The 16,124-nt window shown below is 35.4% G+C and overlaps 2 protein-coding genes across 3 annotated transcripts in view; one reads left to right on the top strand and one right to left on the bottom strand.

Moving 5' to 3' along the window:
* The window catches only part of zbtb46 (zinc finger and BTB domain containing 46), a 52,960-nt gene extending 47,552 nt beyond the window's left edge, over nt 1-5,408 (top strand). The window contains exons 4-5 of the mRNA XM_088608439.1: nt 31-206; nt 1,471-5,408. Coding sequence (XP_088464565.1) covers nt 31-206; nt 1,471-1,896 — 602 coding nt within the window. The 3' untranslated portion in view covers nt 1,897-5,408. The remainder of the gene's footprint in view (nt 1-30; nt 207-1,470) is intronic.
* Nucleotides 5,409-8,757: 3,349 nt separating this feature from the next.
* slc2a4rg (SLC2A4 regulator) overlaps nt 8,758-16,124 on the bottom strand; it is a 61,587-nt gene continuing 54,220 nt past the window's right edge. For both annotated transcript variants that reach the window (XM_088608188.1, XM_088608189.1), the window contains one exon: nt 8,758-15,692. In XM_088608188.1, coding sequence (XP_088464314.1) covers nt 15,581-15,692 — 112 coding nt within the window. In that variant the 3' untranslated portion in view covers nt 8,758-15,580. The remainder of the gene's footprint in view (nt 15,693-16,124) is intronic.

Here is a 16,124-nt window from a genome sequence, read left to right as displayed (position 1 = left end):
ACGTGGTCTTTTCTGTGTCTGGTATTGCAGTGAACGAGTTCACCGTGATCAGGAAGAAGTTCAAGTGCCCATACTGCAGCTTCTCAGCCATGCACCAGTGTATCCTCAAGAGACACATGCGCTCCCACACAGGAGAGAGGCCCTACCCTTGTGAGATCTGTGGGAAGAAGTTTACTCGCAGGGAACATATGAAGAGACACACATTGGTGAGTGCCGGTGCCACTCAATGCCACATACAGTACATGCTGTATCAGTGACACCTTATGTCTGACCACAGAATGTAGCATAAGCCCATAGAGAGCCTAGAGGAGAGATATGGTCTGTAGAATCTTAAAAGATGATAAAGGTTTTAAAGGTATTTTACTTATCCATCCATCCATCCATTTTCTAAATGTTTTTTCCAATTTAGATTATGTAGGACCATAATTGCTTTAATAATACCTTAATTAAAGTTAATGACATTTGTTCTGGCAGAAAAATGAGCTCCCTGAAAAAAAAGGTGCAGTTCCCAACAAGACCATACAGTATATATACAGTATATCACTAGTGCTCACCTCTGTTTTTTCTTTTTTTCCTGAACAAGACTTCCTTAATCAGAACACACATGTGCACACACACATGCAATTAATCTGAATTTGGTGAAGGAAGACCACAAAAATCTCCTTTGGTTTTTGAAAGATCAGAGTCCTCTAAACCATGACATACACACAGTAAGTGCCTTGATGGTAAAACGCAATACAGAAATAACTGTGGTTTAAAGAAACTTCTCTAAATCAAGTTTAGGATGACTTTTACTTTATTGATCATAACAAGTCTTCATTTCTGTTTTCCCCAAGTACATTGAGAAAACAGTTTTAGGGTTTTCTGTTACTGGTACTATTCAGTTCGCAGGATTAAATGCTAAAATACTTTGTACTACAAATAATAAGTACATTTTCAAATTAAAAATAATTGTTACATCCTATTAAAAAGCACCTCTGCGTCAACATGACTGTGGATATACTTTAGCTGCAGAAGCACGGTGTTATCACTCATCCAATACATTCATCTAGCACCACTGTATCTAACCCTTTGTCCTAGAATATGTTTTGTAAGAAAATAAACTCATCCTTAAATTCACTGTCATGAAAACTTTTGCACCATCAATCTCGTTCAGTACTTTTTCTTGTTCTTTTTCTTTAAGGGGAAAGCTGTTACCACTTTAAATATCACATGGGTGATATTAATTAACAGTTCATTTAGAAATGGGGAAAAAAACTCCCGTTAGAGGTAGCAAGTAGAAAAGAATCTGCAGGGAAGCCCAAATTTGTGCAATCCAAATTTGCCAGCTTCACGGTTTCTGTTTTCCAATTAACGCAGGTGTCAAGTGAGAGTGGCTGTAAAATCTTACTGACAGTACCCGAGTGTGGGGGGCTGTGGGCTGGCTGGGCCAGTGAGCGCTCTGACCTGCTGTGTGCTTTGCGTTTGCAGGTGCACAGCAAAGATAAGAAATACGTGTGCAAGGTGTGCAGCCGCGTCTTCATGTCGGCCGCCAGCGTGGGCATCAAGCACGGCTCCAGGCGCCACGGGGTGTGCGCCGACTGCTCGGGCCGCGGCATGTCCGCCCTTTTGGACCAAAATGGGGGGGAGGGCTCCCCGGAAGACGAGCTCTACCCGGGGGAGAACCAGTTCGCGGACGACCCCGACGACCTCAAGGCAGACGGGGACGAGGAGATGGGGGACGCGGACGCGGAGGGGGAGGGAGAGGGGGAGGGGGAAGAGGACGGCAAGTGGAAAGACGACTCAGGAATGTCTCACCAGGACGTCATTTTAGACGATGAGAAGGAGGAGAGCGACTCTGCACAAGAACCCGAAAACCAGGGAGGGAGCGACAAAGATTTTGCTTGGATTTCTTAGTCCATTTCGTTGGGTTTTTTTTAAAAAGTGAAAAATGAGAATAGCCTTCTACCTTCTTTAGATATGACAATTTTAAACCGTTACAGTACCAATATTCACTCGTGCACATTTTCTTATGTTATGGGTCTGAAAAATGAGAGGGAATTTGGGTTTTTTTTTTCGTTCACGTAGTTGGAGATCACGTCTAGTCTTCTGAAATTTAGACATTTTGGAGCTGGAGGTTTAAAATGTCATCTGTAATCTTATGGCATTGGCTTGTAATGTTTATATTCGTGGCAAAGTATCAACAGTTTGAACAGAAACAAGTGCTGTCTTCTTGCTAATTTGTCAGGTGGTACAGTAAGATGTACTGTTTCTATTCCAGAACAGCAGGCTTCAGATAATTCACAGCAGTTTAGCAGATGGCAAAAACTACCACGGATTTGCACTTTAATGTTGACCTGATTCCTATCGAATGCCCTAATTTGAGTGGTTTACATGTTTTCTTATTTTCAAACACGTTGGTGACCGCCCTACCTTTAATGACACATGTCCACATGACTGTTATTACTTGTACAAAGTTGCAACTAAGGTATGCCTTTCTTAACTCGTTTGCCACTTGTTTTTACATTTTTTTCTCTTACATTTTATTAAAGCTCTGTATGAAACCTTGAAAAAAACCAATTGTGGCTGGAAAAAAAAACAGGATTTTTGCTTGTAGTTGGAAGTGTGTGTGAAGAAAGGTGGCAATGCTATGCAGAAGTTCATTCGGAACTTCACTGTTCACACCGTGACTTTGCCAGCTTTTCAGCACAGTGGCCCACATCTCCTTGTAGGTGACCACTAGGCCACGGCCCGGCCCTTTTCCAAAGGGAGTGGGACCTGCAGGGTAGCCATTTCAAAGTCGAAGAAGGAAAACCTGATTCTGAAGGTCTGTTCAGAAGGGGAACACTTGTACTTTTCCATTCCTCCTTCCAAGGGCTCAATTCAGATTTTGGGAGACTTGCTCCTGAGTTAAGAGGCTGCTTAATGAGTGGGGGAAGTCGCATGGTGTACGCTTAAGGCCTGTACAGAAAGGCCTGTCTTAATCAAATATGAGCAAAAGTCTTGTGAACGTTGGACTGCCTTCAAAACTCGCACACTTTTTTCTCAAGCTGTTTCAGCTTTATTTCTTAATCTGTGTTTTGTCAGTAAAATGTATTTACTTGACGTGCTAGGATTCCTAGGACCTGTTATTTTGTAAAGGGTGTTTTTCTAGCCTTTATTTTATATTGAAAGCTAATCTTATTTCACCTTTATTTCATATAATAAACCACACCCATTTACACTTTAGGAACCTAGCTATTTTCATCTATTTTATTTTTACCAGACTCACTCTTGAAGTTCTTTAGTAGTAAATTGGGCTGCTTCGCTTAGAGTCAATGAGGAAAGTGACCTGTGTTTAATATGAATTTTGACAGATTATTTTTGTTGAGAGGTTATTTATTGAAAGTTGTTTTTAGTGGATTTACTGTTTTATAAAACATTCCTTCCATTCTGTCCGATCAGTCCTCAAGGCACAAATAGCAGTTTGTTTGGTTTTTTTTAAATTGCATTTGTGCCTGGGTGTTTTATCTTTGGAGTGAGAGTGGTTTGATTTGTTAAGTGCTGGAAGCTGAGCTTTATTATGTGTTTCATTTAAATATTTTATATATATAAAAAGCTTTTATACTTTGCCTTGTTGTGGACAGCAAGCCACGTGGCTTTCAGAACATTTTTCAGATTATTGTGCCAGTTCTGTGCTTTTTATTATTAATATTTTGTTTTGTTTTGCAAAGAAAGCAAAAATCAGAGAAGCTAACTTATTTGTTATATATTGTTCAAAAGTTATATATAGCACATGCTTCTATATTACTAACGTACACTAAATAATGAATATTATACCAAAAATAATCTAATATACGTTGTATACATTAAGTGCTTTTTTTTCTACAGGTGGTGTGCAGGTTCAAAGCTTTGAATTATTGTTTTTTTTTTCATTTTAAGAATGGATATATTGTTATTGATATGAAGGGTATCGTATATGGTAGATAATTTCGTATATATATCCGCTTTAAATTCCAGAAAACATTCTTGTACAAATTCCAAGTTATTGATTACACGGTGTGCTCTACTGTATGATACTGCATTTGCTTTTAGGAATACGTAAAATGTAAAGGCAAGAGGACGAATTCCATTTTTATGTGAACATTATTTGCTTTAATATTATTTTTTTATTGTTGCAGATTTGGCTTTATTTATTGTTTTTTTTTTATATCTCTAAAAATAAAAACCCTTTTGAAAGACAATGAAGTCATTTGAATAATCCCTGTAGACAATTCTGGGTTTTTCCAACAAAAATTAAGATTATAAAATTTTCTTTTTCTCTGTACCCCAGCAGGATCTAGTTAAAGTATTGGCCTACTATTTAGACGTACAGTACAGCACTACTCTAGATAGAAAGGTGAAGATTTTTGTCACAATCCTATTGATTGTGACTAAAGACTGCAAGGACAGATTTTAGAAAACAGAAGTTTGTGTCACTTGCCCTCAAAGGATTAAAATAATCCTTCTTTAAGGAACTTTGCCTTCAGCCTTTTAAGTGTGCCTAAGTTATAGTAAAAAGTGTTAGGAGCTCAGTTTTGATCGAAGGGAATTTTACCATACATCCAGTTGGAATTTTTTAAACCTTTTTTAAAAACAAGGAAATTACCCAAATGTTCACAAAGAAGGATATGTGTAACAAATGTTTTTCTTTTCAGAAGAACAGCTATACATTTTTATAATTTTGACGCCTTGTTTTATAGGATTTTTATATTGATGGATTATTGTTTTGGTTGTTGGGGTTTCCTAACAGCATTTTGTTAATTTCTTATACCAAAGCTGTGGTGGAATATCTGCACACCTCTGTTTTATTTTAGAAAATGCAAAACTGGAACAATTTGCAATATTTAAAAAAAGAAAATCAAAACCTAATTTTAGCCTGTTTAGCTTGATATGTGCAAATCTTGAAGCCATATGTATGGTTACTTTCTAGATTATATTTCAAATTCCTACTTTTTATTTTAGATTTTGATCTTACTAAGAGTGCTGTGTGTATACTTTCATATATATTATTTATTTTTTCGACATGATTCAACTTGTCTTTTTGTTTAAAAGGACAGTGCTTGAAGGTGTTGAAGCTCTCTGTGGGGGATATTGTTCTATATGATACTGACTTTATAGTAATTATTATAAACCTGTGTTTGTAATGCAGATGTGTTGAATAATTGAAAACAAATTTAGTAATCACAATAGTGGGAGAAGATAACAGTGCGTTGTACTGATTTTCTGTATATGATAGTACTGATAATTTTACCTGTTTTCTAGTTGAATCATAAAAATTCCTGTACCTTTTTAGGCGTTCCTGAGGTATGCCTATGTTTATTCTTAACTTCATATTAGTGGGATTAGCTTGACTATACTCGCAAAACCAATCAGTCTCAATAAATTTGGAAATTGCTGCTGAAAAAGAATTCTTGTGCATTTTATTGTGATTTTATTGAGCTTCACTTGAGAAGTATGCCTGTCAAGAAAATACCCCCAAAAAGATAGTCAGGGTTTTAAAATGTATTACTATATAAGTTCATACACTTAAAAAAAATAATTTTCAATTTAAAATGAATATTGTTTACAGCACTTACCTTGCACTTTCAAAAGGCCTTGAATGAAGGAAATAAATGTGCCTCATTTGTTAGTCAAGTTTTTCTATTCATTGTATTCACTGCCACAACCCTTCTCTACCTCTAACTCGGTAGACAGTACATGGAAATTAATGCTCAAATCTGGAATGAACACCTCTGTATTGTAAAGTCAGAACTGCACTTCATTATTAAAAAGTGAAGGTGTACTATATATTTGCCAACACACTTTTTATACATTGTTGCTTGACCTTCTTTTCTACCTTAAAACATTGATTTAAAAAATATGCTGGCTTGTGACATTATCAGTTGTCTTCTGGGAATAGAAAAATGGCCTGGATTAAAAGCAGACTTCACTTTGGCCTTACTACTACTTGAAAATCATTAGCCCACTGCCTGATGATTGGGTGACTCCCAAGTAAAAAAAAATCACTGGCAAGCACAAAGCCACATGAGGTACTGGGTTTGTCATTTTTGATTGATGACTTGGTATTCCAGTTTAATGCATGTCTATAATGTATATAGCTGCCATTTTTGTGTCTTAGTGACAGTCTGCAATTGATAATGAAAAGAGGACCCAATAAAAGACATTGTTTCCAGCTCTTGCTAGAAAAACAGTGGCCATCAGATCAATTTTGATATCCTGAGTGCAAAAGCAACATGCATATCTCCTTACACTGTAGGTGACTTTATCTAGTAGGTTCTAATTGTAAATGTATTTTATCCAATGTATATCTATATCCATAGATACATGTATCCTATATCCAAAGTGAAAAAAACAGAGGTGAAAGTATCATTTACCCACTGAGGTGTATTTTGAAATTGCAATTGTAGAGGTCAAAACAAAGGCAATTTAAGAAGTAAAATGGTATTGGATAGATATGGAATTAATAGATAATAGAGGGCAACGGTTTTAAGAGATTCGAGTTCAGAACAGTTCATCTCGGAGGGAAGTGCCTCTCAGTTTTGAAAGCCATGGCCCAGCTGGCTTAATCAATAAGAAATCTAAGAAGAAAAAAAGCACTTTATGAAAAGACTAAAAACGAAGAGGGTTCGATTGAGAAAACTGTTTAATAACCTGCAAGCACAAGCAAAAATGTATATTAAGAGGTTCAAAACAGATAATATTGCAACAGAGTGTATTTTTTTCCAATACAGTAAACCCATTTTAACAGGGGGGAAGGGGGTGTCTGTTATTGCTGAATGTCCGTTGAATGACAAATTATATTTTTCAGTCCCAAACCACACTATTTGTGAAAAATATACTGTATACAATATATGCACATACAGTATACGGTATGTAGAAACTATATGCTTTCAAGAACTTTTGATATGTTTTTAACAACTGCAATTAACATAGTCAATGAAAATTGTTCCTGTACCTTTTTATCATAAATATGCAAGCTGTTTATTGTATATGTTTTAAATATACTGTAGAAAATTCACTAAAGCCATTGAAAAACAATATTCATAGTACGCCATTGACCTACCCTTATAGGTGAGTCTGGAAACAGTCAGTTCTTTGGATAAATTAACTAATACCAAAATAAGCTAGATAGCCTAAATGGCCTTATCTTATATTTTAACATGTTTTTTCTTTTATATATAATTTAATGTCCATTTAGGTTTTTTATTTTAATTTGAATTCTATCATGCATTCCCCCCCCCAGAGAAAAAAGATGTTAATAAATCTTTTAAAATACACTTTCACATGTGTTGAAACACCATTCACAGCCTGGATCCAAAATTCGAATACAGCAAAACTCATGTTTGCAAATCTAGCTGAAACAGCGGGTACTAAGACACCTGACCTAGTGCCATTGCTTTGTCCCGTAATCATCTGAATACAGAAAATAAAACCATGTCCGGTTTTGAAGAAGACATTGATTTAAGTGGAGAAGATTTATCTTAAAACATAACTACTTTTTCCCAAATAAACAAACTGAGTACTCCAGTAAGGAGAATGAATGGCTTCATTTCCAAAGGGTACCTTTTATAAAACTTTTTTACATTTTTGTTACAATTTCTGGACTTGAAGAGTTTCATTGTAGTATTAAAGTTTTCTGCTGGAAATAGTACTTGGATATTAAGAGTTTAATTACAGTTATTTGACACACGAGGGCAACATAGAGCACCTTATTTGCAAGAATAGTGCATTCTGCAAATTATTTTTTATGAAGGAAAAACAAATTTGTACATCAAAATTTCCACATTTCTTTCAAATATTTGTAATGGTATGGAGTTTAAATTTAGCACAAAACAAGAATGATAAAAATCTCATACTTCAAGGAGATGTTTTACATTGTGCATTACACAGGATTGGCAGGCTTTGTGTATATGCTAATTTTGAGTATTTTGTTTTACAGCCTAAAACAATTTCCTTTCATACCATTAACACAATTGGAGTGTCTTAAATATTAATTAATTTAATTTCAAATATTGAACAGTGAAATGGTGGTAATATAGTAATGTTATCATATTATATCATTTACTTTATGGGATGTTTTCCACCATTCTTTCTAAATAAAACCTTGAAACATCCGTGTTGTTTCAAAACAAAACAATGGCTCTTCTTTTCGACTGCACTAAAGCAGATGTCAAGAGAATGATAAGAAATGTCCAGGATCTTGCTCACCCAACATCTGAAGACTTCAAAGGAACCGCACAGTTATAAAGCGGTTTCTTCTTTATTTTACATAACTACAATATCACTCTGATAACATTAGTGACTTACCAGCAGTCAGAAACCAGTGTTTCAGCAGCACTTTCAACTTCCCACTGATGTTTTTTCATGAAAAGGATTAATCTACCACCAGGTACAACAACAAACATAAAAACACCTAAATTCATGCTTTATAAGTTCTCTGTTATGAAATAGTAATGAAATAAGACGGCTTCAGGAACTTTTTCCAGGTAGGTTGTATCATATTTTTTAAGTTACTATCGTGACTAAAAATAATAACCATCATGTTGGGATAGAACTTTTATTTTACAAATACATGATGTCACCCATCTTGTATTTTTCTTTGAATCTTTTCTGCTTTTTACAGTTGAAACTTTGGAAAACGTCAGATACATCCATACCCCAGATGTGGGTACTCTGCCTTCAGCAGCTTAGTGTTTTGAAGGTTTCATTAAAGTTACTTCTGATACACTTCTTAGTTCTGCTAAAAAGAACGTGACATGCAGGAATTCTGTTTCTTTATTTGTTTTCTTGTAGTATCCAGAAGAGCTACAAATTTAAAAACATTTCAACGTGTTACAAAATAAAAACACAAAAAATACATTCATTTTCTTTACCAGAAAGTCAGAGTTGCAAGTCCAAGTTATTTTTAAAAAAATGCATTAAGCCCTTTTACATCAGTCCCAAAGAAATAATCCATGTCCCAGCTTGGCCAAATATTTTTGGGAAATTACTTAAAATGTTTTTTTTCTGAGCTCACCCAAATAATGTACTACAACTGATGAACCATGATCATTTTCAACTCAACCATGATCATTTTTATTGAATACCAAGGTATAGCTTAACCTTGAGGGCAGTGAACTTGAGCTACGCTTAAAAAATAAAGAACAACAAAATTACATCCAGGATCGTGTTAAAAAACTTGGTCCTGCTCTAAGAGAGATATTTTACCATGATTCCAAAACAGTAATTTCAGATACTTTAAGGCACTTTTGCAATAAATGACATAAGTAGTGTTACATTACATATCATTGCCACAAATGATACACAAATGACAAACACAGTCAAATATTTATGCTTGTTTATATGATTGTCTTAAGTGACTGCATGAGTACATTTTACATAGAAAAGTGACTTATCATGTACTTTAATATATATAAAACAAAGTCCCCAGTACCAAGGAACGAGCACATCAGCTGATTTCAAATTTTTAAAGCTTTAATTTGATTTATACAGAATAATTGCTTATGAGTCATACTGTGAACACCTGCATGTTTTAATAGTGTGTCAAGTTCTTTCTAAATTATATTATCATGAAAAGTTCACCACATATGGAAAACACTTTATTCTTTCTTATTATGTTTCTTTACTATGAACGTGAAAAAATACATCACTAAAAATGTATGTTTTATCTGTAATAGTGAAACAGAAAAGTACCGTACTCATGTGTATTTAACAACTGACCACATTGGTGAGCCTTAACTGAATGAATGAGTGACTTAAGTTCAATACAAGGATACATCGTTTTTAATAAAGAGGGCTCCAATTCAGTTCTTAAATATTCTTGTTACTGGTTTGAGTCTTTATATTGTATGATTCAGGGGATTTGAGTTTAGTGACACCTAACACAAATGGCCAATAAGTATTTATTGTATTTTCCATTCATTGTCACAGAAATTAGATTTTCAACTGATTAAAATTAAATTAAAAAAACACAATAATTATAGATATTATTCCTTACATTGTATTACATTTTTTACTGTATTTTCGCAACTTGTATCTATGGTTGTACTGTGCTGGGTAAAGAAGAACTTGCACATAATTTGGTTTATTTTGGAGGTATAACCTCCATGCATCTTAGGAAGACAAAAATAATTTTTCTTTCACACTTCATAATCTCCTAGAATTTTGACCAGGAATTATCCTACTCAAAACAGAATGCATCTAAACAGGTAAAACAGATGGCAATTAACACTTAAATGTTTGACAAAAATAATGTGTGTAACACCACTTATGTTTTTTTGAGGACAGGTCTTCACAAGGAGACTTTTCAGACAAGAAAATTAAACACAGATCAGTTTGAAAAATAGTAAACTTTTTTTTTAAAAGCAGATTGCAAGGGAAAAGACAAACACACACAAAACTTTGGTATAAATTGCAGTTTTTTGAAAAAATACTGATTACAACCATGCACTTCAACACAAAGTGAAATATTGGATTTCGGTTTCTGGCATTTTGCACGGAACTGTTAAAAGAACATACAGTATCTCCTGCTCATAAAAGACTCTGATATTAAAGAAACCTTTTCATCTAATTGAATATAAAGTTGGCAACAATACAAAACACGTGAACAGCCACTCACAAGGCTAATTCAGTGATGTATCACTTAAGCTTCATGACATTACTGCCATGCCCAACTTTTACAGGACATTAAGGAATTAAAAAAATATTACACCAAAAAATTATCTGTCTTCATAAAGGAATAGCCTGCTGCAACTCCTGTATTCCCCCACAGAATGTAACTCAAGGTCTCAGCTGTATTTGTGATCAAATCCAAGGTTCATATTTGCTGTGATTTACAATTTAAAATTCTTAGCCAGTTCTAAAACCATTACACTATGATTGGAATTGTTTATCCAAATCTTGCAAGACAGCTACAAAATGTCCCATTAATTATACACCTTGCTTACACCTTACAAAAGCTATCTACCACTGTTGTAACACCCATTGTAATAATAACACAGCAACTGTGTTATTATGTAACAGTATTACAACACAGTAGTAAGATCCATTTGATCAAGTCAGGATGTTGTTTTTCACTTCTCCAGGAGACAAGTAAAAACAATGCATCCTTTATACATCAATTAAACATTTTTATTTATTATTTTAGATGTACAGTGCCAATTACCAGTACCTAAACATTTGCCATTCTGCAGGATCTTTTCCCAAACAAACTAACTTGAATTTAAGACTACAGCTTTGTCTGCAGCAGAGCATAGCCTTTAAGGATTAGGGATTTAAGTAAATGGAATAAAGTCAGACTAATCTTAAGGAGAAAACACTGATCTAATTCAGTTCCTTTATAACTTAAGCTCAACCGCAGAAGTGGAGCTGGACATACTAACATCTGGTTGAATAAAAGATGCAAATGAATAAAACTGAAAGGCATCAGTTCGTTTGAGCCAGACATCAGTGTTAACTCTGACAACACAACTCACCCAAAAAAACAGAAGAAGCATAACATTTGAGAGCCTGGGCTCAAATGGAGCTGCCATAAAAACTGAATTGTTTTTTACCTCATTGCCTACCTTCTGTTTTGGATTAAAATGACATCTACAACAACATTGAACAACATGTTTTCTGCACATTGCTTGGATTTGGTTAGCTTAACATCCTGGTATTTGTAGGACTGTAGGGACAGTGGCCTACAGCTTGTCTGCTGCTGAAGCAGCTGTAGTAAAAACCAACTTAAAATGCACATACTGGGAACTCAACATGAATGCTACACATCGACAAAGTCTGCAGCCCTTAGGAATGTGCATGGAGGAAGATGAGAGAGACCCAAGGCCTTACTTCCAGACAAAAGGGCAGAAGGGAAAGACTCAAGACTTTCATGGCTAAATTCATTGTTACTGTCTATACAACATGCGACCACAAGGAAAGAGAAATATGGGGTTAGAACATTTAGACATAATTCATTTACATAGTTTTAAATCGTCTGCTAGGCCTCAAACCTTCTGTTACTGTATTTGTCCTGTGTGTGTCCTGTCGTAATGTTTTCTTTAATGAATTGTACAGTTTGATACGCACTCAGAATCGTATACCTACTGTACATATTGTAAGTAGGTCTGTCAAGCAAATGTCACCTCAAACATTTCCCACCCCAGAGAACCGACTTGCACATTCCTAAGACAATCGACATAGAAACCTAACAGGTATTTTACATTCATCGAGTTTTTTTTTGTTAAAAGATTATAAAAGTTCAATATTTACATGTTATCTTCACTAGGGCTTTCTATCTGCCACAAACACCCAAGCAATACTAGTAAAAAGTTTTATATTACAACAAAAAAGATGAAAACCTTTTTTACATAATGTAATTAAGAAAATCGAAAAACTGTACACATTTATCATTAATCATCAGTGCCTACATTTTTAAGTCTTTGATTCTATTCAATGGGTCTTTAAGGAAAAAAAAGCGGAGTTTTTTTTCTCGCTTTCATTGTTTTTTTAATTATATTGCATATGTATTTAAGCTAAGTCTGAACTTGGCCCACCAAAGAGAATCTCCTGGCTCAATGTCTCAATGGCTGGTTGCATTTTGCCATGGCTTTAGCGATGAAATCTGGCTGGGTGGGGGTCTAATTGTGACCTCCTCCTCCTGGTTCCAAAAATAAATATCAGAGATAAGAAGAATTCAAAGGAAAATGACTAATAACATGGCAGCAACATGCTTATCCTGTAACAAATGTAGCTTTGTATGTGAAGCTGCTGAGGAGATAACCTGCAAGATCAGAGACACCTGCAGCCACCAAAATACCCCTCCAAAACAGTGTATTTTCCTGCTAGATCTCTCATAAATAAGTAATCTGAATTCACCTAAAGGCACTGAGATTAGGCTGCTGGGCAGAAGGCTATAAGTCTCTGTATCAAGTTTCCCAGTTCTTTCCTGACATCATGGCTATTAACATCATTCTCCAATGGTGAGGAGCTTTTCTTGACCACATGTGCTTGGTTTCCATCACCAAAGTGCCCTAGATCAGCCGTCTTCTCAACACATGGTCCATTTTAGTTTGGAAACCTGAAAAGGACAAACCTCTGGTTGTGCCATAAGCTTCTGAACCCTATCCTGAAACACTCAGGTCTTTCCCCATCAGGACATAAAAATGCAGGCATTGACGTACAAACATTTTTTTCACGTGTTTAAAATCTTCAAATTCTGCTTATAAAACTCCACATAAAAATATATCTTTGTGCAGTACAAGTTAGTGCAATTCAATGAAGTTCATTTTTTCCCATTGGCACTCACTCAAGAATGATGCTCTTTTCTCCAGAACTGCTAACAGGAACGCAGCTTTGAGCTGTCTGTGCAGAGAACGCACAGGAAACATAATCCAATAATACAATGGCTCTGCTTCCGAGGAATTGCCTGATAAAATGGGGAAGACAATTTTTTTCCCCCCGAGTACAATAGGGGCTTATCCATAGATGGTATTTAAACATTTACACTCACTGATTCCTAAGACCGATTATGACAAACAATTTCATTCTACATTTACTTCTGAACAGGAAAACACATCAGAAAATGCAGGCAGCGTGTGTATGAACATACAGCCACGAAATACACACAACAATTAGATGTAATTGCTCTCTTCTTCTGATGGAAAAAAAGCATTTGATGCCCTGAATCACAGTTCAGACTGTTTTGTCCTCTTCTTAGATTGAAAACAATGCAACAGACGTCTTAGGGTGAAGATGGGTAACCCAGACAATAATGAAGAATTAGCAAGGCTTAGAACATGAGATAGGGGTGACAGAACAGTGTAATACATTTGTACCAGGATGGTTAGGGCATTACCACAGCATCAGCTCAAAGCTTTGTTCATTGCCTATTGACAGGCAGCACTGTAAAAATGATTTTTCGGATCAAAAATTATATATCTGCAACTTAGATATACTGTATATGTAAATGTATGCACATTCTGAATAAAACAATAGGAAAATCCATAGTAAGAGCTGTGATTATAAAATCAATACAGTATGAAGCCAAAAATGTCTATTAAAAATGTGATATAATTGATTGTCATCTTGTTGTGAAGCAATTAGACCAAGACTTCCATACAAGACTTATGCTTCCCATAAACACAGGAAGCAAATAAAAACCTTAACAATGTATACAATTAAGTGCATATGTATATGTGTGAAAAAATGGTGCCTGAAATAAGGAATGGTATATACCATTTAAAAAGCTACCAGAAAATATAATCTTTTTTCTGCTTCTGAAAATTGCTCATTGATTACCCTGATTGTCACCTCTCCAAAAGGATAACAGTCCATTTTTCACATCAGTTTAAAAGACACGCATTACAGAAAACACACAATACAGGTTTCTGACAGGCTCCTACAATAACACTTGCAAGAAAAGTGTTAACTAACTTAATACTGCATAGCATAGGAAAAAACGAAACCATCAGATTTATAAAAAAAATCAGTTTATCAAAAATATAGCAAAAATCTTTGCGTGATATAGTTTTAAGAATTCAACCTATTTTCCATGTTCTAAACTACAGCTATTTTGAGATGAACAAAATGATTTAATGCAAGTCTCATGACTGTGATGATTCTAAGCTGCAAGGGGCCAAACTTTTTGAAAGGCATTTACAGTCTACAAACATTCAGACCTATCTTCTACTCCTTCGCAGAACAGATATTTTACATTGTCAATAAGAAAAATATAATTTGCTTTCTCAAGCAATATCACACCTAAAGAGTTCACTAGATAAAAACAAATTGAAAGGACTTTATAGGATCTAGAGGGATGCCTGATCAGGTTTGTATATCAAATATATACAAGGCAGGTTAAATCACATTGTGTTCCTTTGGTAAAAGCACTGCTTTAAAATGAACACAGATGACTGCAGAGCATCCTTCTTTTGTCTTACAAAACAAATCGCGAAGTAAAAAGAGAAACATATGGAATTAAAACCTAATAGTTCCAAACACTATCAAGAAATAAATCTGTGAATTTCTGAAAGATGCCACCCCCTTCTATTCAAAGTTCAAGCCCAGAATAGATTCCTAAATAAAGTGACCAAGAAATTAAGAACATGAAAGAAATATTACACAAACAGCTTATCTGAATATAAATTCAACCAGAAAGGTCTTGCAAAGACAACCTGTAAAATTAGAAAATATAAAATCAGCATATTAAAAGGCTTCTGAATTAGTTTTTCTTTTGCTATGATAATCTGCTTTATACATTTTTTGACCTAAAAACAATGCTGCCCAAGCCAATATATTGTATTTTTTTGTATTTCAACTTTTGTGTTTTTTTTTCTTTTTTGTAACATTTGTACTTTTTACAGCATGTTGTATTTCTCAAAATATAGTGCAGTATCCCTGTTAGTCCCCCAGATCCACAAAGCCACGGGTTTCCATCAAGTGTCTTTTGCTGGGTTCTTGGTGATCATGTACAGTACCAGTGCCTTGGAAGAACGTGGCTTTGAAATCGAAGGAGTACTGCTGCGTGTGCTTTCTGGTGTGTGAACTATAGCAGGTCACAGAGCCCGTCTGTCTCGAGTATGAACTTCAGGAAGAGCCAGGTTTAGTCAGTAAATCGCTGACAGGCCTTTTTCCAGCGGCAGGCGGTACACCACATGTCCTTCTTCTCCATCCCATACACCTTCCGGCACTTCTTGGCCTCTCCTCGAGGTTTCCTAGAGAGAGCCAGAGACAAGCCGCGGTGAGGGGGAGTCAGAGCAGCGCGATCTTGCCAGGTCAACTTCACGTGAAAGAAGAGGTCACCCTTTTGATGGAAGGCACGCTGTGAACGTGGGTCATGGGCTTTCTATTCACATGTTAAGTCATGAGACACATCTCAGGTTATGCTGTGGCTTCTATCTTAGTAGAGAAAGATATACAGGAAGAAAATTCAACCTCAACATGAATTTTGCTGGTACAGGCTTTGTCACTCGATCTGTTGTTGATTATGCCTGTCAAATGGAGCTTAGATTTTAGTACCAGACTACAAGGCCCGTGTTACTTCCAGGGCCTGGGTGCTTTTGAGATGATTCATCTCAAGAGGTCATGTTTGCAAAGAACAACAAATCTGATTTAACAGTTATTTTCCTAGCATATTTCATTTACTA

This window comes from Lepisosteus platostomus, chromosome 15, assembly GCF_059453375.1.
Source record: "Lepisosteus platostomus isolate fLepPlt1 chromosome 15, fLepPlt1.hap1, whole genome shotgun sequence".
NCBI lineage: Eukaryota > Metazoa > Chordata > Actinopteri > Semionotiformes > Lepisosteidae > Lepisosteus > Lepisosteus platostomus.
This window is presented reverse-complemented; position numbering and strand designations above follow the sequence as displayed.